Source organism: Chrysemys picta, chromosome 5 (genome assembly GCF_011386835.1).
Source record: "Chrysemys picta bellii isolate R12L10 chromosome 5, ASM1138683v2, whole genome shotgun sequence".
Lineage (NCBI taxonomy): Eukaryota > Metazoa > Chordata > Testudines > Emydidae > Chrysemys > Chrysemys picta.
In genome coordinates this window covers 114,148,973-114,173,613 of record NC_088795.1, presented here as the reverse complement: position 1 = coordinate 114,173,613, position 24,641 = coordinate 114,148,973, and the positions used below count along the sequence as shown (strand labels likewise).

The following is a 24,641-nucleotide window of genomic DNA, read 5'->3' as shown; positions in this document are numbered from 1 at the left end:
GGAGTCTAGAATGTGGGATTTTTTACCCCAAAGTGGCGATTATTATTGTGGGGAAAGAGAAATCTTATGCTGGAGGCTGAGGATTTTTTTTAAACCCAGAAGGGGGTTTTTACCCCGTAAAGCGGATTGTCAGAGGCGGGGTTGTTCCTTCCCCCCGCAAGGGAGGGTATTTACCCCTACGCGGGGTCAGTGTGTGTGAGGGGCTTTCCTGAACGGTGGGCTCGCAGATCTAAGCCACTGCCTACAACGACGGGCAGCAGCAGCCCCCATCTACTGCTTGGCGTAGGAGGCGCTGCCTACCCGGGGTCCTTCTCCTCCCTGGCAGCAGCAGCTTCTCATTCCGTCCTGCCCCTCCTCACCCACCCGAACCGGTTCCTCCCTCAGCAGCGTGTCCGGTGTGTCGCCACCGCCCTCTCTGTTGCTGTCGGCGGCGGCTGCTGCGTAGCATCAAAACATGCAGGATGAGCTGCTCCTGGGGGTGACACAGCAGCAGCAGGCAGGGAGCGAGAGGCTGGGCAGCGGCCCCGCAGCAGGACACCCCCCTCTCAGCCACCCCTCCTCTGACTTTAAACCCAGTCTCGGCCCCCACCACCAGGATTTAAACAAGCAGCCGCCGCCACCGCCTGCTCCTCAGCTGAGCCAGAAGAGGAAAGAGTTCAAGCAGCAGCAGCAGCTCAACAGCCCAGCCCAGCTCGGCAGCAGCCACCCCCTGACTAACCACCACTCCCCCGACTATCATCGCCACCCCCCTCAGCAGCAGCACTTCAGCCACCCCACTGACAAGTACCAGGAGCACAGGCAGCCGCGCCAGCTCCTCAGCGCTCGCCCCCCGGAGCAGCCGCAGACAGGGGACTATCCGCCCTACCAGCCGCTCAGCCCTGCCGAGCAGAAGGGCGGCGCAGAGAGGGGGGGCTCGGAGCGGCTCCCCCCTTCCTGCCCGGGGGCACAGGCAGCCGCGGACCCCAATGTGGGGGTGGTTGTCTCCTCCTGTGTGAATCCGCCTCCGTCTCCTCCTCACCTGCAGGCTACAGCCCAGTTGCCCCCCATGGAGTCCCCCCCGAACAGCCACTTGCTGGGCAGCCCCGGGACCCTCTTGCCCGGCGGGCTCGGCTCCGGCTTCAGCAGCCTGCAGAGCTCGGAGATCCCCAGCCCCCATCACCAGAGCGGGGGCGGCTCCTCCTCAGCGGCTTCCCCTCCTCCGCCGCCGCTGCCCGGCTTCGGCACCCCCTGGTCGGTGCAGACCTCGTCGCCGCCTCCGCCGCAGACGCAGCAGCCTCCGGTCTCCAGCAGCGGCGGGAGCCAGATCAGCGCGATGCCTCCGCCGAGCCCGGAGTCCGAGACCAGCTTCTACCCGGGGATCCCGTCTTCGATCAACCCCGCTTTCTTCCAGAGCTTCTCGCCGGTGTCGCCTCACAACCCCTGCGCCGGGCCCTTCAGCAGCCCCTTCTCGGCCGCCGCCCCGCCGCCGCAGATGAATTTACCTCAGCAGCAGCAGAACCGGAGATCCCCTGTGAGCCCCCAGCTCCAGCACCAACACCAGGCGGCGGCGGCCGCGGCCGCTTTCCTGCAGCAGAGGAACTCCTACAACCACCACCAGGTGCGGGGCCCGGGAGCTTCGGGGCGGCCGCCAGCGGGGAACCCCTCCGCATGGGGGAGAGCGCTGGGGAAACCACTCGGACCCGGGGGGGGGGGGGGGGGGGGGGAGGGCGGGGACCTGCCCCGCGAGCGGTGCAAACAGCTGAGGTTTTATTTGAGTCCCCCCGGCTGAAGTTACCCGGCAGCAGGGACAGCGCTGCTAGAGCCGGTTGGTGGAAGCAGGGCGGGGCTGCCACAACCCAGGCTCAGTCTCGGTACTGCAGCGAGCGCCCTTTGGCGGAGTGGGGGGCCTCGGCCCCGTTTCTCTCCAGCTCTCTCCCGCTCCCTGTGCTGCAGAGCTCTCTCGGGGGATGCGGGTGCCTGGACCCCATTCCTCTGCCCGGGGTGCCGCAGAGCTCCCGGCGCCCGGCAAGGGGGGGGAGGGTGAACTAATTCGTTTCGGGTTCGAGTTCTGTTGACTGCCCCTTCTTCCAGACCCTCTGCCTCTTCTGCTGCTGTAGGTATCAGGTGAGAAAAAGCGGATTAAGTAATATGACAGGCCCATTGATTCTTAGTGTGAGTTATATCCCCCACACTTTGATCGATACTTACTGGGTTGTTATAGCTGCTGTCTACAGGCGTCCTTTCCTGAGCTGTCAACAATTTTTTGTTTAGTTTTGTTTGTAATTGCCCCTGATACAACTAGTGAAAAGGTCACAATTTCAATGTGAAAAGGAACAGGTTTCCATCCAGAAAACATGTTTGTTTGAACTATTAGCCTCCCTGCTTCAGATAAACACCTTTCCTTGTCTTTGGTTTATTTTAAGATCAGGGTTTTAGTAGACTTTTTAAATATACTTTAAAATTGAGAACATATAAATTGACATGAATAGGCAGGTTTGGCGTTAAGTGACCTTTTTAATTCATATGAGAACTGTCAAGATGAATAACTTTTATTTAGAGTCACTTGTGTATGTGGTGATATAGGCAAACCGCAGCTTCACTACTGTATTTCAGGTTCTCCTAATTCTCCTGCCTACAGCACCTACTGCACCTACTAGTTTAATGGGTGGCATGGAATCCTCATCTCCTATTGGCTAAAAGGGTTGCTTTTCTTCCTGGTTCTCTCTGTTGAGAATAAGATAACGTGTCATATTTTGATCCATGGAGCTGTTCTACTCTCTCCAGTTAACATATCATAGTGTGTGACATTTGCACCATGTTAAGGTTTTTAGGCCCTTTATGGCTGAGTATACCATATAGGCCCCATAGTCAGTTTAATTTCTGCTTAATTCTAGCATTAAACCGTGTGGAATTTTACCAAATAGGTATGATTGGGATTCTATGAAGTAAAGTGTGGATTTTTTTTGTTTTTTTTGTGTTTTTTTTTTTTGGTAATTGGCATTCAAAAATTGTACTACGAGAAAATGTATGTTGTTTATATGTTCATGTGTGGTAAACATGTTTTAACATGGATCTTATCGCTTAATTTGCTCTGTTTTTAAACAAATTCTAAAGCAATTAAGAGATAGAGAACTGCTGTCCTCTACCATTAAAATTTGTGGAGAATTCTTTTCACCTCTCACTTCCCTGGCCATTATTCAGTTATGAATATGTCAGTTGTAGGTAGTAAACCTAAACAGTGACGTGAAAGCATAGTTAGCAAGATTAAAGACCTGTTTTAACACTTGACGTTATCTCAGAGTTTGTTTCTCAATAGAGTACGTGCCTCTCCCAAAATTCCAACACAAAGCATTCAAGTTTTACAACATAATTATCTATAATTCTATAGAACAGGGGTGTCTGCCTGAGTATCTGACCACAGTGGCTTTAACATATTTTCAGGATTATTTTTAATTTTTATATCTGTACAGCTCCATCAATACTTATCATTTTTAACCTTTTTTAGTATTGCACATCTGGCATCCTTTAGATTGTCATTAGAATTACATTAGTTTTGAGATTGAGGTGTTACATTTGGATTTCAGATTAGAATTGGATTTATAGACCCTTTATTTCATCAAAGGGTGTCTGAAAAATATCCTTTCCATGACCAGTCAAGTTTTAAATACTTTTATTTTGCTTACTAGACAAACACAGCTCTTTATTATCACCAGAGTTCAGTGGGTCCACCTCTTGGTAGTATGATAACCATTTCAGTTTACACATTGGTTTTTAGCATAGATTATTATGTATTGAAGGCAGCAATAGTGTGTTACCCATTTTCCTCCTGAAAAGACCTTTTCATTTTCCCTCTGGGGTTACTCTGAATATGTAAATTTTCTTTTGTATAATAGCAGTAGTCCATTGGATATCAAAACAATCCCTTTCTCAAATAATCAAAAAGCCAGATTCCTCAGGTGTGGCAAAACACTTTTGATTCGCTGACTTCTGCACAGCTATGCCAGTTTACACCAGCTGAGGATCTGGTCTAGTTTGTTACACCAGAAGTTCAAGCTGTAGCCTTTAAAGGCTATTATAATACATTTATATTTTTAGATACACATCAAGGATAGTTACTTTTACTACAAATAATTTTAGGTTATACAGATTGTCTGTGGGATAATCAGTCTTTGTCATTGTTACCTGAAAACATTTTCCTCTTTATGTAATATTTTAGATTGACCTATGAATTTTTTTACCCTCACTACTTTCTCCTTTACTCACAAAAAAAACCAACAAATGACCTTCATGAAACCATCTAATGCTGCTCTACAGAGACATATAAAGCAGGGGCCTGCCTATGTAACACATGACAGATTAGTTACGTAATGAAAGTGTAGCAGCTTTTATTGTATTTAAATAACTGTAGGACTATTTTACCAAGAAATGAATGAAAATCCTAATTTATCATTTTGGCAAATCAGTCTTTTTGGTAAAGCAGTCTTGTTTTATGGTTACTTGTATTCAGTTTTCTCCTTTGCCATGGATGTTAGTATATAGGCAAATGGGAACTTCCAGTTTTCGTACTCTTTACAAAAGCCATTTGATCTTTTTTGAGGTAACAAGCAAACTAGGAATGTTTCCAAAAAAAATCTAATCAAAAAAAAATTTTTTTTTTTTAAGCCTCTTCTGAAGCAGTCGCCCTGGAGCAACCATCAGAGTAGTGGCTGGAGCACAGGAAATATGTCCTGGGGAGGAATGCATGGCAGAGACCATCGTAGAACTGGAAACATGGGAATTCCAGGAACTATGAACCAAATTTCTCCTTTGAAGAAGCCCTTTTCTGGTAATGTCATAGCTCCCCCTAAATTTACTCGCTCTACTCCATCGCTGACACCAAAATCATGGATTGAAGATAATGTTTTCCGAACCGACAACAACAGTAATACTCTCTTACCCTTACAGGTAAGAATGGTATGTAACTGGAGATGTCTTAATGTTTGTCTTTAATTTTGTCTAGCATTGTAAATAGATCTATTTAACATATTAAGTGATACTGACAATGTTCATGGTGATTTTTATGAAAATTTTGTACCTTCTAATGTTACAAGTGTACTGCAAGGGACAATTAACCAAAATATTTTCCAGTTTATATAAAATGCCTGCAGTAGCCAGAATTATTGCTTACTGACTATACAAGAGGGGAAAAGGAGGAAACTGAAGAAACTCTTGCACAGTAGAAATGCTTTTTAAACTATCAGAAAGCATTTTTAACATTCGTCAATTTAAAACACTTAAGGCTCCGTTTAAATCTGGGCTGCTTTTATCCCTCAGTTTTTAATATAGATTAATTTTAGATCTTATCAAACTGTTCTTGTGGACAAGCTTTTTTTTATACTTTATTTGTGGACAGCTCTGACTCTCTTCTTTTTTTTTTTTTTTTTTTTTAAATTCACCTTTTCATCTTATTAGCATCCTTGCCAATGCCACTTTGCATATGGGTTTTAGTTTTCCCCGATTGGCAACTTCTTGAGTGATGTCCATAGTTATTTAATGATTGAAACATAGAAGCCCTTTGATTTAGAGACGTTAAATGCGAAGAGGAAGAATGATCTTGGACTGAGGGGATCTGGGTCAATTTTTGCAACAGACTTCCTGTGTATCTTTAAGCAAGTCACCTAATCTCTATGCCTCAGGTTCCTGTCTGTAAAATGGAGATAATATTTTTTCTCAAGCCTCTGGCAGTCTTGTCTAGTTAGTTTGTCAATTCTTGGGGGCAAGGACTGTCTCTTGCTATCAGGCCCCAGTCTCACTTGGCAAAATATAGCAGTTTATGCATTTACATTTTTTGTTGCGAGGAATCTAAATTTAAGACAATCATTCTACCTTAGAAACTAGTCATTCCAAGTAAACAGCAGATTACTTTAAGAACAGTTCTCCATTTTACATCTTCTTTAGGTCTTCTTTAACTTTAGTACTTTGTCTTGATTTGGGCTTGTAATTTGGGCTAGTATATTAACAAAATAAGGTAACCTGCAGGAAAGAGTAGTTACAATAGCTGTGATAATAGCAAAAAATTTCAGTCTGGGATTTTTGCATAGATCTCCTGGTTTTTGTCATTTTGGCTATGAGTGGACTTTCCATTGGCTCAACAAGCCATATACACCTCTACCTTGATATAATGCTGTCCTTGGGAGCCAAAAAACCTTATTGCGTTATAGGTGAAACCGCGTTATATCGAACTTGCTTTGATCCGCCAGAGTGCGCAGCCCCCCCCCCCCCCCGAGCACTGCTTTACCACGTTATATCAGAATTCGTGTTATATCGGGTTGCATTATATCGGGATAGAGGTGTACCTCTACTTACAAATGGGGCCTGATAGTTACAATACTGGATTCAGTGCCACTATTGATTTCAGATGCATTTGAAGTTTGCTGGGATTGCATCCAATAATGCATTTCTTTTATGGGCAATCCCGCTAACATCCTCTTCTAAAGTCCTACCACATTGAATGGGCCTGCTAACTGGGCTTAAACAGCAGGGTTTGTATAATTTTCTTGGTTGCTTGTTTGGGTGTGATGATGGAAAGGATGCCACTTCTATACCAAACTACAACTTGACTCATTAAAGATAGAGTTTAGAGTTGCCATCTTGACAGCTGGTGCTCTGCAGTTGAAATATCTTTAAAAAAAAAACATTCTAAAGTAGACACCTGTAAAATAATCAATTTCATGATTTGGGTTAGGAATATTATTAGTGTTCTATTAATCTGTTTGTACAGCATTGCTACAATATATTAGAGTGCGTATCCAGCCAAGCACAAACTTGCATATACTTCAAATATACGGTAATTCAGTATGTCTAATAAGTTTGCAAGTGTGTGTGTGTGTATGTATGTATATATATAAATAAATATTGAGCTTGCTGAAACTTTTAGAGGAAGTCGTTTAATATAAAGCAGTTGTTTTCAGAGCTAAACAAAATTTGTTTTACTCCTGGCATATAGAAAGCTAATAAAATTTCCATTAAATTAAACAATCATAAGTAGCAGAGTAGAAAAAGGTATCTGAAGTTCAACCATATTTAAAATAATTTGTGTTGATATTTTTGTTCTTGGTGTTCACAACTTCAAAGCGGAATTATAGACATACTTAAATTTAGTACCTACAATTGAACTGGCTGCTGAACAGCTTCGTGAGAGAGACAAAGAATTTTGTTTTATCCAGTAATAAACTAGAGTGTTTAGCTATGCTTAAATCTCACTTGTTTGCTTTTATAAGAGTAGTCAAAGGACAGAGTGCAAGTATTGTGATCTGAACTCTTTCAATGTTAACCACTTTTATTGCAGAAACATTAAATAGATGTCTTCTGTATCCTTATTAAGATACATTGAATTACTGTGTTCATAATTTTCAATTTTTATTAAGTTCTGTCCTACATGGGGTCACTCCCCACTACACTGACTGACGCATGGAGTTTAGGCATCATGGTGAAACGGTTAAAAAGAAGCTGAACTTCAGTTCAGTTAGAACTGGTGATGGTGATGCTGTCTAGGCTTGTGTTGGCAATTGTGACACAGCCAAACATCAGTCTACTTAATTTGTGCTGTGCTTGCCTCTTTCCATAAAAGGTTGAGGTATTCAGATTGATGATTCTTAAAGATACAGTAGCAATTTTAGCAGACACTGTAAACGCTTTTAGATTACTTAACTTATGCCATCTGCTAAATGTAACTATATTGAACAGATGTATAAAACTTGCCTGTAGTCCTCCTAAACCAATGTTTCTCAATCTTAGTAGAGACTCTTGTAGACCATGTTCTCCAACATTTACAATTTGCAGACCTTTTTCGCTACTGTTTGTGATCACATAACACCGTGTTGCAACTACTAAAATAGTTTATATAGAAATAGTTAAAATACATGTTTACATCTTGCTTTTAGATATAAACATGATTATGAGCCAGCACCATGAGATTTGCTAGCTCTTTGCAGATTGCTAGGATCACATGTTGGAAGTCACTTTTGTAAAGAATTTTCAGGCCTTGTCTACAGTGGAGACTTGCCATAATTGTAGCCATCAATGTGCAGTAGCCCATGTAGCTGCACTAGTGCAAACCACTATTATAGACAAGATAAGTCACAATTTGAACAGTTGCAGCTTATTCCTTATCTGAAATTTTGCTTTATTCCCAGAGTCTGCACTGGTGCAGCTACACTGGTGGCTGAGATAAGCGCATGTCCCTGGTGTATACAAGGTCAGGGAGTTAGTTATTTCTAATACATAATATTGTTTGGTATTAAGCATCTGTTTGGTGAACAGTATATATTAATGACTGTTAATGTTATGTTTTGATCATGTAGTTTACAAAAAGGAGGGGAATGAAGACCAAACTTTTTCACTGTTGGTATTCTTTAAGTATAAGACTGAGGCATACATTTCCTACGTGCACAAACTGGATAGAACTTCATTGACTGCAGTGAAGTTGAATTCACTAATGGTGAATTGCATCGCTAAGATGGGATTTTGGAAAGTGCTCAATTTTGGCCTAACTACTCTCACTAACCTTAGAGGTAACACTCCAGTGGTAAAGTTAGGCCATCATTGAATGCGTTTGAAAATCCCACCTTTTGGCCTGCTTTGCATTATGGCAGCACAACTATGGTACTGCAGTTGTGCCACTGTGGGGTGGATTGATGGAATGGGGGCTTTGTGTTGATGTAGGTAATATACCTCTCTAAGAGGCAGTAGCTAGGTCAATGGAAGAATTCTTCCATCAGCCTAACTGCATCTATGGTGGAGGTTAGATCGACCCAACTGTCGTGCAGGGTATGAAATCTTTCACGGCTCTGAGCAATGTTGCTAGGTTGATCTAATATCTAAGTGTAGACCAGGCCTTAAGTTTTACTGCCATAACTATGGTTCTCAGGGTTGTAATTTCTGATTCTTACACTGGCAGTATTATGCTGGTAAAAGCCCTAGTCTAGACACTGTTATACTGGTATAAGGCACATTATACCACCATAGTTTTTTATTTTGACAAACCAGAATAATCTATGACAGTAAAACTCCTCTACATTGGGGGTTTTGTAGCTTTAAGTATTGTATACTGGTATAGTTAAAACAGAGAAACTTAAATGTAAACAAGGCCTTCATGTTTATAATTTTTTATCTGAATATCGATAGTACATTATTTTATTTCTAATCTCGTAATAAACCTTTGTACAAACATTTTTTTAAACGAGTGTAGTACTTCTTAAAAGGACAATAGTATTTGACGGTATGGTCTTGGAAAGAACAAATGTAAGTAAAACTTCATTCTGCCAAAATGAATCTGAATTCTGTTCCTGTATCTTTGAGTTCAGGAAATACATTGCATGTCTGGGTGTCTTTCACCTTGATTTGTCCTTCCTGTTTGTTTGGACTGTGCAGACAGTATCAGTTGTCCTTGAGACTGAGCTTTGTTATTCACTGCTGAAACCTATTGCTTTAATTTGGGATTCTGGACCATAAGATATAACCTGTATAACTGCAGATATTTCTTCTGGTTGCCTTGGTTGTCCCTCTTTATTTTTTTTTTTTAATTCAGATACTAAAATTTCAAATATTCAGTGAAATAAAGCACAGTTTCAGGTGTTTTCAGATAAGTTTGAGTTGTACTTCACCCCAGATGTTAAGTTAAAATATTTTTTAATACTCTAGCGACAGAAAAAGAATAGTTTATCAGAGTTTGCTCAAGTCAAAGAGGGTTAACTTAATTTTTGGATTCTCAAGATATCAGTTTTTTAATATTTGTAATTGATAATATTTGATAACAAAATCCATGTTAATATATTTAGGCTACAGTCTAATTGTTAAAGACTTGACTTAACCAAGACTTTCACCTAGTTAAATGGCCTGATTTTCAAAAGTGCTGAGCACCTAGCAGCCCTCATAAAAGTCTGTGGGAGAGTTTATACACCTCTACCCCAATATAATGGTGTCCTCGGGAGCCAAAAAATCTTATCGCGTTATAGGTGAAACTGTGTTATATCGAACTTGCTTTGATCCGCCGGAGCGCACAGCCCTGCCCCACCAGAACGCTGCTTTACCGTGTTATATCCGAATTAGTGTTATATCGGGTTGTGTTATATCGGGGTAGAGGTGTATTTCAGCACTTTTAGAATTCAGATAGCTTATTTAGGTGTTTAAAACATGGATTTAGGAGCCCAGCTTTAGGCAATTTATTTTTTGGAGAAAAGTTGCCTTCATTCAGATTGTACTGCGCTTTAGACCAGTTACCTGGGCCTAGTAGATTTGGGCCCCAATTTTTTGCAGATGGATGCTGCCCTGTAAGCAGAACCCTTCAGTGCAGCTCTGCTTGGTGCAGCAGCAGTCCACCTACAAGCTGTCAATTTCAGGATCAAGGCCTTTGAATGGACAATTTTTAAATTTTAAACTTGCATATAGATGTTCAGAATACTGAACAAAATCGATGGACCAAGTCTGTTAGGCTTAAAGCCACAAATGTATTAACAAGCTTTTGCTGAACTAAACATTCTTACCTTTGTTGTTTAACTTACACAGGTTATAAAATATTGGAAGAATATATTTAAATCAAATCCTTTGTTTTATTAACATATGCAAGAACTTATGTAAGGGCTATCTCTTGTTGCTCAGCAAAATGTTTGTCAACCAGGCTAATGGAGCAATACTGTATACATTATGATTCTAGTTACCTAAGAGTTAGCAATGAAAGAAATTTTATATTGTCCAACTCATCTCATTGCCAAACCATAATTGTTCTCTGAGATTATGCGCTTTTCCAGGTTTAAATAACTAGATTTTACTGCCGCATTTGAAAGACTATTTTGTAGGTGATTGTTAGAAAACTTTTCCTAATGATGTTTAGTCTAAATTTTGCCTTTCTCAGTTTCAAACAACTATTCTTAGTTATTTTTTTAAACTCCTGAACAACTTCCCCCTTCATGCTGACACCCTCCAAATGTCCAGTTTGTTGTCCTTTTAGTTGTTTTGACCATGCTATGCACACACAGGTTTTTTAGGCTTTCCTCATGGGTCAATCCTGCCAAGCCTTTAATCATCTTTGTAGTCTGTCTGGATTGCTTCCAGTGTGTCAATGTCTTTTCTTAACCTGGACCACTTTGGGGTGGATGTAGTGAATGCTATATGTCTGCATAGATAAATATTTCAGCAAAAATGACTTGTATTGCTGGGTTACAGAACTGTCATTTTGTTATTGGACCTTTTCTGTGAATATTTATATATGCAGTAATGTGATCTTAACTTGAAAACATGTTTGGTGTTTTCAGGATGACTGCCCCTAGATATCTGCTAAATGTTCTATTTGTTAGCTATTTTATGTGGTGTGGGTAGTGGTAACCTACTTTTCTTACTGAGGTAATTTCTTGTTTCTACTTTCTGTAAGCCTTCCGTCCAGTTTCCATAGAGCTAAACTATAATGAGCGATAGGCTTTACATTTGCAGTTTCTCAGTATGTACTGACAAGTTTATTGTCTCAGCAGGATGCCTATGACTATGTTATGGATCCTTAATGTCTTCAAACTTTCAATTATTTTTATTTTTCTAGTTAGGATATACATTTGATGTTTTTATAATATATGCTTAACCAATATGGTTATGATGGGGAGTCCTCTACCAATGTACATGTATAGAAATACAAACAGTACATTTTTAGGAAGGTAAGTTGGACATTTCACTTTATTGGTACTCACCCATTGTCTCCAAGCTTTAACAAAATGTAATAGAAACATACATATAGTTTATTGAAAGTCACTAATTATTTTGTGTATAGAAACTAAGATCTTTTTGAGTTTAAGGTTGATTAGGAAGAGGGTGAAACAGATGGGACAAAGTTAGCTTAAAATCATTTAAATTAATGTTTTTGGTGTAGCAAGAGTTGAATTCACTATAAAATCTTGCTCTTCACCAAAAGATCTGACTCTTAAGATCATTTTCTTTTTCATTATATTATGTTTGCTTTATTATGAAGCAGATCATGGTAAGCTTCCTCAGAACATCAAGATTTGTTTGAATAAGGTTTTCTGAAAGGATTTGTGTTTTTTAGTGTATTTTAACTCATCTGAAATGCTTTTAAAGGCCAAGATTTTAGAACATCTTCCTAAAATTAAATGGGAGCCTAACTTTAATCATTCATTTTTGAGAACCTTGGCCAAAGATTAGCAAAGGCTGCTTATGATAGTTTAGATTTTTCCCCCATGGTTTCCTAGACTAATTGCATTGTGCCTAATAGTGACATCTAAAGAGCATTGTGAGATGTGCCTGCAGTGTGTATTGAACTTCTCTGAGTAATTAATTACTCCGATAAGTGCAAAGCCAAGATAGTATTTGCATAACTTGTGTGTGGATTTATTTAGAAGTCTTAAATACATTCTACTGAGAACAATGGCTCTGGGAAAAAGAGGATTTAAATTGCATATGGTACCATGAGAACTCCACTTCTTTCACACATTTTTTTAAATGATTTGGAGAATTCTAGGACAAAATTGCAAATGTGATGATGTACATAGCATTTTCCTAGAGTCAATTCTTATCAGTTTTGCTGGTGCTAGTGGAACGTATCAGAAATGGAAAGAAATAGAGGGCCTTGTTTTGAAGACTTGTATTAGTTGGGAATCAAATATGGTCCTTCACTTCCTTGACCATTGGTGATATGAGAAGCAGCACACTGCCTCCAAAGTAAGATTGCACATTATGCTAGCAGTATTATCTGGGTGGCTGAAGAAAGGGCCTTGTTAACTCCAGTCTAAAAGTAGTAACATTCAGATCTCTTCATCCAGGAAGACCACACTTGATACGTTCTTTTTAAATGAGAAAGGTTGCAGGAAACTAAGTTGTAAACAAAGTGTGAAAGAGAGATTATTAGAAATAGGGTTGCGTTTGGTGGAATCAATAAATGCATGAAATCCAGGGGGTAGGTAAAAATGAACTGACTAATTTGTATATGCTTTTTCAGTTAGTGGTGAGATTGGTGCCTTAGAGAAAATGTAAAGTCCCGTCCCCCTAGTTTTAGATCTACTGAAAAATTTAACCCCTGAAAATGTATTCTGTTAGTGTACTACTTTGTGCTAAGTTGACTGACAGGACTTCTAGGGACATATTGCATCTGATGGTTAGAATACTTGATGCTTCTACTGTGTAAAGAACTTGTAAACATAGCTTCTGAAAAGTCAGCTGACAGATCAAGTTTTCTCTAAAATATTTTCCTTATTGTAAGAGCCTTAAAATGAACCCAATTATAGCTTGTAGGGGAATTGAGGGTAAATTTGAGACTAAGTTGGTTTGGTGTAAACTTTCAATTTCAGTTCATTATGTTGTATTTTGAAACTGAGAAGCTATTGAAGCACCAGAAGATTAGATCAAGCAGGATTCAAGCACTTCTATATTCAAGACAATGAAAAGCTAATAAGAGAATCTGGCAACAAATTCACTGTGCTATTTTTTGTAATACAAGAAACACATTACAATGCTTGTGAAAAATTCTTGGCGACCCAAAGTAGTTTATGTAATTATCTTTTATTGGCCCAACTTACGTTGGTGGAAGGTACAAGCTTTTGAGAGATCTTCAGGTCTGGGGAAGGAACAGAGTGTCTGAGCTAACTACAAATCGGAACAGACTGTGACTCATAAGGGGTAACACACAGTAGGTGGTCACGTGAAATGAAGTGGTCAACTGAGTGATAGATTGCTATGCATCAAGGGTTAGAAGTGGGCAGTTTAAGTTAGCAGGAGGTTGGGGTGTTACAGATAGTTGTAATGAGCCATAAAACCAGTGTCCACATTGAGGCAGTGGTTTTTGGTGCCTAGCAGTTATGAATGTATGTTCCCAGGATCATCTTTTGAAGGTGTTGTGCAAGTTTCCTTGGAGGAGGAGTATTGAAAGATCAGCTATGGAGTGATTGCTTTGTGAAAAGTGTTCTCCTGTGGGTGTTATGGTGTTTTTTGTCTTTTATCATTTTCCTGTGTGACTTCATTTGAGAATGTAGTGATTGTCTGGTTTCACCCCACATAGTTGTTGGGACATTTAATGCACTTGATAAGGTATACCACAAGTTGTGATAAGTATATGTAGGACCCATGAATCTTGGAAGGTGTGTTGTGCCAGAGTATTGATCGTTTTAGCAGTGGAGATATGTTTGCAGATTTTTCATTTGTTGTTCTGGCAGGGTCGGGTGCCACTTGGAGTTGGTGTTGTGGTCTGTGGGAAGCTTGTATCTGATGATGACCTTGGTGAAGTTGAAGGGTGGTTTGAAGGCCAGTAGAGGGGGTTTGGGAAAGATTTATTTCAGGATGTAATTCCCATCAAATATGGATTGTAATTGTTTGATCCCCTGTATGGGTTCCAGTGTGAGGTGGTAGTGACAATTAAGGGTTTGCTGTCAGTGGTTTTTTTTTTCTGTGTTGAAGTGGGCTTTTCCAGAGTATCTGCGTGGCCCATTCCATGATGTGATCTACTTCTCTGGTGGAGTGTCCTGGTTTAGTGAAGGTGGCTTTAAGTGTGTTTAGGTGTGTATCCTGGACTCTCTTCAGAGCAAATTCTGAGATATCTGAGTGCATGTCTGTAGATAAGAGATTTTGGTATGTCTGGGATGATTGGTGGGTTCTTGATATGGTTGTTAGTAGGGTTCCATTGTTTAAGCTAATTGTGCTGTCCAAGAAACTGACGCTAGTGTGACAGTGTTCTAGAGAGTTTGATGGAAGGGCGGAGATAGATAGAAATCTATGAGAGAGCTTAGGTCTTCTGTCAAGAGGATGAAAACATCATTGTATTGTTGGTTTCATGGTGCATTTTTCCAGAACTTATCTATTTCTTGTATAATTATCAGCTGCTTGAGACATCTCAATAGTGTATTAATGTTCAAACTAACGTATTCTGCAGTCTCTACAAGCACAGTATTGTATACTCTATTTTATTCTCTGTGGTTGATCAGTCTGTTAGTCTCAAAGTCACCTTTGACAAAGTTTTTTACAAAAACATCAGGCTAACACAAAGTATTATACTTGCAAGCTATTTTCTCCATATTACTGATTCATTGTCTGCATTGTCACTACTTCAGCAAATTGATGAATGGATACAAGAAGATTTGTAACGTGAGTCACTTGACTAAGCTGAACATGAAAGAACTTTCAAAGAACTAGTTGTAACCTTTCCTTCTGGACATCGAGCTTGATGTGGTGACTTACATACACACAGACTTCTTATTATAGCAACACTTTTTGGTGCTGCCTTAGAAAGCAAAGGCCTACACTTGATACCTGCGCTCTGTAAAGCTGTATTGGCTGCCTATTTAGGGAGTATGTTTCAAACTTTTACGCTGATAAAACTTACTTGAACAAAGACCTAAAATTGGGCCCTGTACCCAAAGAAATTTCTATTTTCCTTGAGATAGTCAAGTTTGGACTAGCTGATTACACTGTATAGTTGAGTGTATGGCTAGGAGCGGCCTGTCAATTTTGAATGCTTACTCCCTGGATGTCTGCCAAAGCTCATTGGTGGCATCTTTCAAGGCAAGGCTAAAGGTTTGTGTATTTTGTAGGCTTTATTACTTTGTAGTAGGTTAGGATTTGGCCAGATTAGATTTCTAGCTATTTATTTTGGTGTCCCCCTAGCTAGTGTTGTATGTTTTTTTGTGCAGTGATCAGGTGCTTTTTGTTTTCAGATGTTTTAAAAATGAATGATAAACATTTTAAGACCACTTTGTGGCTGGTCTTGCTCAGGGGCATAGTGGACACGGTGGTACAACGGTCCTTTCTTCCTTCCTCCCACACTTTTTAAACTTCCTTGCGGAGGCAAGGCATGCTTAGGGTAAGTACCCAAAATGGAGTGATATAAGGGCAGGACTATGACCCCTGTATATTGTCACCACCCCAAAAAGAGCTAGTGTCACAATCTGCCTTTAACAGGAAGAACTTTATTCCTTCTCTCACCTCTATAGTCATGTGGCAATATTCTAACCAAAAGAATCTAAACTGTAAGACACTTGAACTAGAACTTTGTTACATAGATGTATTAATTGCCACATGAGCCACAAATACTTGAATAACAGCAACTAGTTGCATAGTCCGTACTACTGGTTACGAATTTCAAAATCTTACTGGTATTTTCAGATATGTTTAAGTATAGTATTCTATCTGTAGCTTCCTAGCCAGTAAATCAGAAGTTGTATGTTGTATGTTAAAGACTTTTTTCTAACTTATTTAGCTATCACTGAAAATACAGTTCCTATAGTTTTCCTGTGGAAAATTGATTCCCGCCCCCCCACCCCCCCGAGAACCTACATTTTTTGTTGAAAAACATTGGTGGGGAAAATTTCCAACCAGCTCTAATATGCTAAAAGTTGTAAAACTAGAGGGTGCACACTTTGTTGCTTCTGTAGGACAAGCTTATTGCCTGTGCAATCTTAACCTGTTCCTTTTGTACATTTGCAATAATATAGTCTTTAATGAAGTTATTAAACTTTTTTTTCTTGTCTCATTCAGTGCACACAACAAATGATGCTCACTTAGTGAGCAGCTATTCAGTATTCTCCTTTTCTACATTGTTCAATGAGTGGACCCGTGCTTTATTTACTGCACCCTATTCAAACCCTACTCCAAAGACGGAGTTATTAATTTCCTCAGGGGGTTTTCTGTGGTGCTCATCACTATGGTATCTGGTTCACAAATATCAATGAATTAATTTTGTTGCCCTCCCCACTGTGAAATGAGGGGGTATACTTATCCCCATTTTACAAATGGGGAATTGAAGCACAGAGATTAAGGTCAAAATTATACAATAACTTTGCTCAATTTGAGACACCTAGGATCTGATTTTTTTTTCAGTCTACTTAACATATTAAAGAACTTCATATATTCAAAGCACAACTCCCCAGACTTCAGTTGCAGCTATGAGCATTTAACACTTCTCCAGATGAGACCACAGAGTCGTGAGTCACATACCCAAAAAGGAGGAGCGCATAGTTAATGGCCACCTGTGAAATGTTTGCTTTAAGTGACTTGCCCAACATAATATAGGAACTCTGTGGCAGAGGCAGAGAGGAAAGCCAATTCTCAGGGCAGCATTCAACCTCTAACCATGGCACCATCCTTCTTCATAATCCTCTGCCTCGTTCAATATACACCTTCCAACTTTTCCAGCAAATTGAATTCAGAGTTTGTGTTGGGGTGTCTACTCCTCACAAGGCTTGACTAAGTAAAAAGAGCCAATTAACCCTGTGACAGGCTGCACCTGGAGGAGAGTTAGGGCTGGTAAAGCCTAATGGCTGATGAAACCCAAGTGGCAGAGGAGCTGGGACAGTCATAAAGAGAGGAAGATGGTGATAAGAGAGGGTTATAAGAAGGAACTCTGCAGACTTTCCCCAGAGAAGAGGGAAGTTGGCAAGAGACAAGGAGGAAGGAGGTCTAGGAGGAGAGTAAGCCCTGGGATCCTGATTTGGATTATAGACTCTGGCAAGAACCGAGAGGGGCGGGGGGTGAAATAGCCACAGGGAGATGGGAATGCTCCGGTGGTAACCTAAGGGTAGGCCAGAAGATAAGGAAAAGTAAGAAGGAGACCAGGAAAACAGCACCAGAGTCTGGGATTTCATACGCCATGGTTGCTAGTGATAGGGTCTCTGAGCTGGAACCCGGAGTGGTAGGTGGGCCAGATGGACTTTGAAATCCTAGAAAGCAAAAATTATTGTGGCCGGGCCAGAGGGCCAAGCTACAAAGAGGCAGTGTCTTGCTGAGGATTTGGGTGCAGAGACACCAGCCCGTCACCTTAGAGACAGCTGTGAAACTCATGGAGGAGTTTGTGGAAGCAGGAGTCCCTAACAAAATTACCCATCCATTTTGAGAGACCAGGAAGGGAGCAGTCGAGTATTGAGAGAGAGAGAGACAGAGAGATGAGCCAGAAGTAAGTGGTGAACTCTGTGATAAGATCCTACAGACAAGTCTTCACTATATACACCTGATTCATCCCTAGAGCAGGTCCATCCTGTGCACTGAATGAGGCAGGGGGTCCGTTAAAAAAAATTATGTGGTCATGTAATTAAATGTTTATCATTATGCATACACAAAAGGGCTTGAGTTGAGGCTGTACAGTCTTAATTGTGGCATTTCTTAAGTTTTGAGTGTTTGATTTTGCAGACTTGATAATATTCTTTAAATGTGTGTGTGTGTGTGTGTGTGTGTATGTATGTATGTCTGTATAATGTGTATAGAACTTGATGTGAAGGAAAAGATGTTGAACTATATCTTTTCCAGATTCAAAGTGTATCTCTGGTTTTATATTTGGATGCCATAAAAGCTACTTTCAGGAAATTTATATTCAGACTAACAAGCAATAGTCCATTTTCACCACCTTTGGCTTTTACACTGCCATCCATCACCACATTATGAGTGCACTACCTCAAAGTAGTCTGTCTTCCTGTCAAGTTTCCATGTTTAAAAAGTACAATTTTTGTACTCCAGTACTAAGAAATTTTGTTCCCTTTTAGGATCGAAATAGAATGTATGACAGTCTGAATATGCACTCATTGGAAAACTCTCTTATTGACATCATGAGAGCAGAGCACGATCCGCTTAAAGGTATGTTACTATGCTAACTAAAGAAAATGTCACCCATTCTTTGTTAATTTAGATTCATTTTGAATTGGTAGCTGAATTGCTTCTTCAACCCATAGAAAGCATCATTTCAAATATATATTATAATCTATATGCAAAATATATTTATGGTAGATTTACAATATTGGTGTCTTTATAGTTTTACTAGAAGTAAAGTAGTTTACTTCAAGAACCCGGCTGACTCGAAAAGTCACTCTTCAGCTGCAACATATTTCTGCCTTCAAACATTTACAGTGTTCATATATCTGTGTTGGTCCCAAAATATTAGTAAGACAAGATGGATGAGGGTAATATCTTTTATTGGACCAGCGTCTGATGGAGAGAGAGACAAGCTTTCAAGCTTACAAAGAGCTCTTCTTCAGGTCTGGGAAAGGTACTTAGAGTATCACAGAATACAAGGTAGAATTGATAAGGAGTTAATACATGTTGCAAGAGACTATTCAAGGTCAAGTGGGAAGTTAACACCTTTACCTTGTTCATCTTCTCTCTCTTGGTATGTTTAGACATTTTTTGTCCACTCTTTTTGAGGATAATTTCAAATTGATTGAATGAAATGTGAAGACACATTCTTGGCTCCTGGTACTAGTGCATACATAAATTATTCTTAATCTGAAGTTAAAATTCCTCAGACTTGTAAGAAATAAGAACTCTAGTTTCATACCATTGGTAATAGAAAAGTATTGGAATTGTAGTAAAATTATAGCTTAACTACATGTGTGTTTTAACACACATAACTCAATTCTGTCCTGTACACTTTTTTTTCCAAAACAGGAGAGAGTAACCTGTTTCTTTGAGGTTAAAAGTGCAGCTAGTTCATTTCTGAACTTTTGGAAAGTTGTTTCCTCTCCTCCGATGTGCTTCATTGAAATCATAGGGCCACAGCAGTGACCTTATAGTTAGTTTGTGGACTTCAATTTTAATTCCTGTTTTCACTGTGTAATGACTTAAAAATTCAGTACAAAAGAATTTTAACAGTCTTAATCTAAGCCTAAAGGATTTATTTTTAAAGTTTTGAATAAACCCAAGCCATCTGAGTTGTGCAAATGAAATGTTATTTCTTTTTTTGTGCAATGTTTAAACTATTTCTCCTCCAATTTAGACGTGTTTAAAGACTTCAAACTTGCTATGCATTTAGTACTCACTACAAGAAAAGTGCCTTTTCTCATTCAAAGAAATTAGGTTCAGAACTAGGTATGGTTAGAAGTAATTACTATTCATGTATGGTAGTCTGTGCTCATCCATTCATTTTCTACCTCCAGAAATTCCTAATTATTTATCTTACATTAACACAGAGGCCTCAATTTTGATAAGGCTCACATTGTGCGAGGTACCATACAAACACACATTAAGAGAGAGTCCCTGCCCAAAAGACCTTAGACATTGCCTGTCTTTAAGCAACCACAAATCGCCACACTTCTCCTTCTTAGGTGACAAATCCTCTGTTTCTCAATAAATCATGTTACATCTTAGCTACCTGTTTTGTTGGAAGTTTTCAAAACCTACCTAGAAGTCTAGTATACATTTCAAAAAAATTATTGTAATTTCAATCAGAATAACTTGATTGTTTAAACTCCATCTGAGGATGTGCACTTTGGATGTGCTGCTACAGTATAACTTAACCCTCAGTTTGCCCCACATCTACACTGTCATGATACTGTGCTGCACTGATTGTGGCATATTGCATCTTCACTAAGACTAAAGATAAAATTTTAAAACCAGTGTGCTTAAAGTTAACACTTCCAATTTAGGAACTTCTGAAAATATGATGAATTCAGTAGGAGGTGTAGACATTCTGTGCTTCTAAAAATTAAGTCAGTAGAGGCCTAAATATAAATGTAGGTCTTTAAATCTCTGATCCTAAAGTTTTGGCCTACACATTGCCATACATATAATGGCATTTTCATAATATGGCTGCTGATGTTCGTAAGTGTACTAAAACTGATTAATGTCTGAGCATGCATTCTGAAAGTCAAATATAAAGGTGGATTAAAAGGAAAAGCTTTTATTTGAGAGGCAGAGAATAATCCACACTCACCAACTGAATTTAAATTGAGTAGTTGAGTACATCTGTTTGAAGTAAATATTTTGATCAAGATATTGCTTCTCTTTGGCAAATATATTGTTCAAAGTGAAAGGATAAATTATTGATTAACATAAAGCATTCTTCAATTCTATTCCTTAAGAGTAAATGGGAGAAAAAGTGACATTCACAAGAATAGCTTAAAACCTATCTTCCACCCCCTTTACTTTTTGCAGTCTCCACGTGTCATTCCTTTGATTTTTGGCAACTTCAATAATCCTTTTTAAGGTGCAGGACAAAAGAAGCTACAAAACCTTAGTTTTTGTTAGTTCAGATCCTACAACAGTATCTCGGTAGCCAAATTCTCTTTGAGTGTCTTGCCCATCGCAATATTTCTAAAGTTAACTGACAAACCTGGCATGTTTATTTGTAGAATGTGTCTACTTAATAAAATCTCTTGGTAAATAGTATGGTTTGTTATAACAAAAATGTTTTTATAGCAAGTTTTTTCAATTGTAAATTTAAACAAAACAATGCATCTTTTATGTAGTACTGCAGTGGTAAAATGAAAGTCCTTGGAATTTTAAGCACGTGTTTCAGATTTAGCTGCTTACAGTGTCTGGAGTATGACTAAGCATCTTGTCTTGGATTATTGGAATGCAGAACAGACCTTGTATGTACTAGTTTACAGCATTTGTCTTTACATTTTATATTTGAAAATTCATTTGTTATAAAATGGGGATTTCACTGTTTTTGCTCTCATTAATTTACAGAACTATGGATTTTATCTAATTATTTACTACTGTAAGATAAATTCAGACATGTTCTAAGAACTAGCATATGTTTATAAATATGCAGTTCTAACTTTATTTACTCTGTTTAATCAGTATAAAGTCTCTGATCAAAGTAAGATGTAATTCTTATGTAAATCTAAATAAGTCTTTGAAAACTGGATGTTAAACTTTGTAAATTTTTATAATGGTCTTAATGCTATAGAAAAATAAGATTGTAACATTTAACATCTGGATTGATCTTTTATCCATATTGCTTTCCCATCAGGCATTTCAGATCAAAATATTAGTAAATAGCATTTAAGTTAGAGACTTAACTTTTTAAGATCAGTAGAATCCGAGCTGAAGACAGTGAGGTCATATACCAAAATTATAAAGCTATTGCTTACTGATTCTTCTATTAACATCTGACTCAAGTTGTTTTGAGGAGCACTAGAGAACATCAGAGAAAAGCCAAGCTGAAGTACCTGAACATTGGTCCCCAGGCTGCTTCTTTTAGAAATGGTCTTTTGTGTTTTGTTTTTTCCAAACTGCTTCTTGCTCATGCCAAAAACGCACAGAGAAGACTTGATTTATAGGTATTGCAACAGCAAGCAATTCAGTGTACTTATGCTAGACTAGGTCATGTTAACAGGCAATTGGAGAAGTAACTATGCTTCTCGTGGAAGTGCATTAGAACTGAGAAGCTAGTGGCTTATGGTGTCACTTTGGGGATTCTTTTTATTTTTGTTGAAGAGCCTGAATTGTGTCTCCAGTGTGGATAAGCTGGAGTCTTCCCCCCTCCCCCCCCCCCTTGTGTGTTTAACGTGTTCTGTATTGAAAGGAAGCAATATTAGTCTTGAGGCCTCATTCACCACTACGTGCTTTCCTGTAGCCACTTACACCTGTGCAAAATAGATGTAAAATATTACCAAATCAGAAGTAGCCACTCATTTACATAAGTGGTAATATTTTACACCCATTCTGTAAGGTGTAAACAGGCATTACTCATTTTTCTCTGTGCTTCTCTATAAAGGGAAAACAAACTTGGGGAAATCATTAGGAATATTACAAGAATAGTAGATTATTATAATAGACACTAGGAGATAGTGAGGAAAGGAAAATTACAATATAGGTTTACCTATGGAAAAAAGAGTTTGATATAATTGAAAGCTTCTCTGTATCTGCATTTCTTATTTGTAGTTTCCATTCCTAGCATCTTACTTAGTCTCAACACACCTGAAGAGCTTGCTTTTGAAAGCTACCAGATGGACCATGCTCACTGGAGGAGGTGGGGGGCAGGGGGCGGCGGCGGGTAGACAGCAGATTTGTAACTGTTTACAGATAATTTTTTTCCACCATAAGAGAAAGAGAACTTAGGCAATGAACTGCAAAAAAAAAAATTAGCATTAGTGCAACAGTAAGGTTGCAAGTTCAAATATTAATGTCTCTACTAAAAGTTAATGTTGCTCTCGTAACATTAGCAGTGTTGTGTTGCAAATTTTATACTTCATAAAATACACAAGATACACAACATACTACCAAGTTATGTTGCTGAGTAATCTTAAGGAGATATCAACTTTAAAATTGCACTTTTACCTGATTTTTTTTTTTACATATTATCACTGAAAGAGGTTGAAAAAAATACTTTTTTACTTTATATATTTGACAGCACTTTGTGTGAGTTTAGGTTCACAGTTTCCCTACCTCTGTTTATGTGGGTCTTTCATGTATCATCAGGGTAAAGAGAAACGTTTGAAAATAGGAAAATATGGTTGTAAAAACAACAAAAGTTGATAGAGAGAAATGGGAAAATGTAGTATCTGAATCTTCTCTTAGCTTTTTTAGTTGACTGATTTCAAATTGACAGTATCTCTTTAAACTTTCCTTGACTTTTTAGTGTGCTTAACCACTCAAACATGCATTTAATAAGAACATAATTGTATTTTATTAACATCCACTTTCAAAAAAATTGAAAAGAAATTGGAGAACTGTTTAAAAAAAACCCTGATCTTGCAACTGACTCCATGCGGGAAAAACTGTACATCCACACATAATCCCATTAAACCAGTTGCATTCCCTGTGAGTGCTGAGGTTTGCCCACACACAGGAACTTGCAAAATCAAACTATAATAATAATAATATATATGCAAAAATGCTATGTTAAAAATGTTCTTAGGCTTGCAAAGTCAAGCACTCCAAAGGTAGGAAATGCCCAAATTAAGGTTGCCAGTGCAACCAATGCACAAGACGAATGGGGCTTGGTGAATAAGGGCATGTCTTCACTACCCGCCGGATCGGCGGGTAGCAATCTATCTATTGGGGATTGACTTATCACGTCTAGTGAAGACGCGATAAAATCGATCCCTGATCGCTTTGCCGTCGACTCCGGATATCCACTGCGGCAAGAGGTGGCAGCGGAGTCAACGGCGGCGCGGCAGCGGTCCACTTGCCGCCGTCCTCACAGCCAGGTAAGTCAACCTAAAATATGCAACTTCAGCTACGCTATTCGCGTAGCTGAAGTTGCGTATCTTAGGTCGACCCCCCGCTGTAGTGTAGACCTAGCCTAAGATAACTGTTCTATATATTTTTTTATTCTTCTTCAAACAAACACCATCCCAACCCTACACAAAAAATGAAGTTCCTCATTTCTTCATAAGCTTGTCTTTGGGGCTTAGCAACATAGTGTCTTAAATTCTCTCTCTGTTCTATCTCAAGGAAAGTATTATTCCTGTTTTACAAAGGGATAACTGAGGCACAGGAACATTAAGAGTAAATTTGCAAAACTTGCCACTAATTTGGAGTACCCAACTTGATATATCCAGGGATGTGATGTTTGTTATAGCAGTTGATGTTCTCAAAGTACTGTACAGATATTAATTAATCAGTCCTCACAACAACCCTGTGGCTGAGCATGGATGAGCATTATCCCCCTCTTATAGACTAGCACTGGAGAACTGAGACAAAAAGGCCAAGTGACTTGCCCAATTTCACACAGTGAATCAGTAGCAGAGCCAAAATTAGAATTTTGGACTGCCTCACTCTCAATTCTGTGGTCAGTTTTCCAGAACATACTGCCTTACTACCAGAGGGGCTGACCAACCACAGCTCCCACTGACTTCGATTGTTGTGAATGCTCAACACAACTGAAAAGTGGACTTCAGTTGTCTCAGATTTGGAGCCCAGAAAATGAGGAACATAAAGTGCATCTGGAATTTTTTTTAGTTTAAGTGCCTTGCTCATGATTA

The 24,641-nt window shown here is 39.3% G+C and overlaps 1 protein-coding gene across 14 annotated transcripts in view; it reads left to right on the top strand.

Moving 5' to 3' along the window:
* The first annotated feature begins 294 nt into the window (after window positions 1-294).
* The window catches only part of CPEB2 (cytoplasmic polyadenylation element binding protein 2), a 77,928-nt gene continuing 53,581 nt past the window's right edge, over window positions 295-24,641 (top strand). For 2 of the 14 annotated variants that reach the window (XM_008170151.4, XM_065597061.1), the window contains exons 1-3: window positions 295-1,597; window positions 4,642-4,923; window positions 18,477-18,567. In XM_008170151.4, the coding sequence (XP_008168373.2) occupies window positions 455-1,597; window positions 4,642-4,923; window positions 18,477-18,567 (1,516 nt within the window). In that variant the 5' untranslated portion in view covers window positions 295-454. Of the gene's footprint in view, window positions 1,598-1,779; window positions 2,104-4,641; window positions 4,933-18,476; window positions 18,568-24,641 lie in introns of those variants that run through there. The other 12 variants (XM_024106860.3, XM_024106858.3, XM_042855453.2 and 9 more) reach the window with 11 other exon arrangements.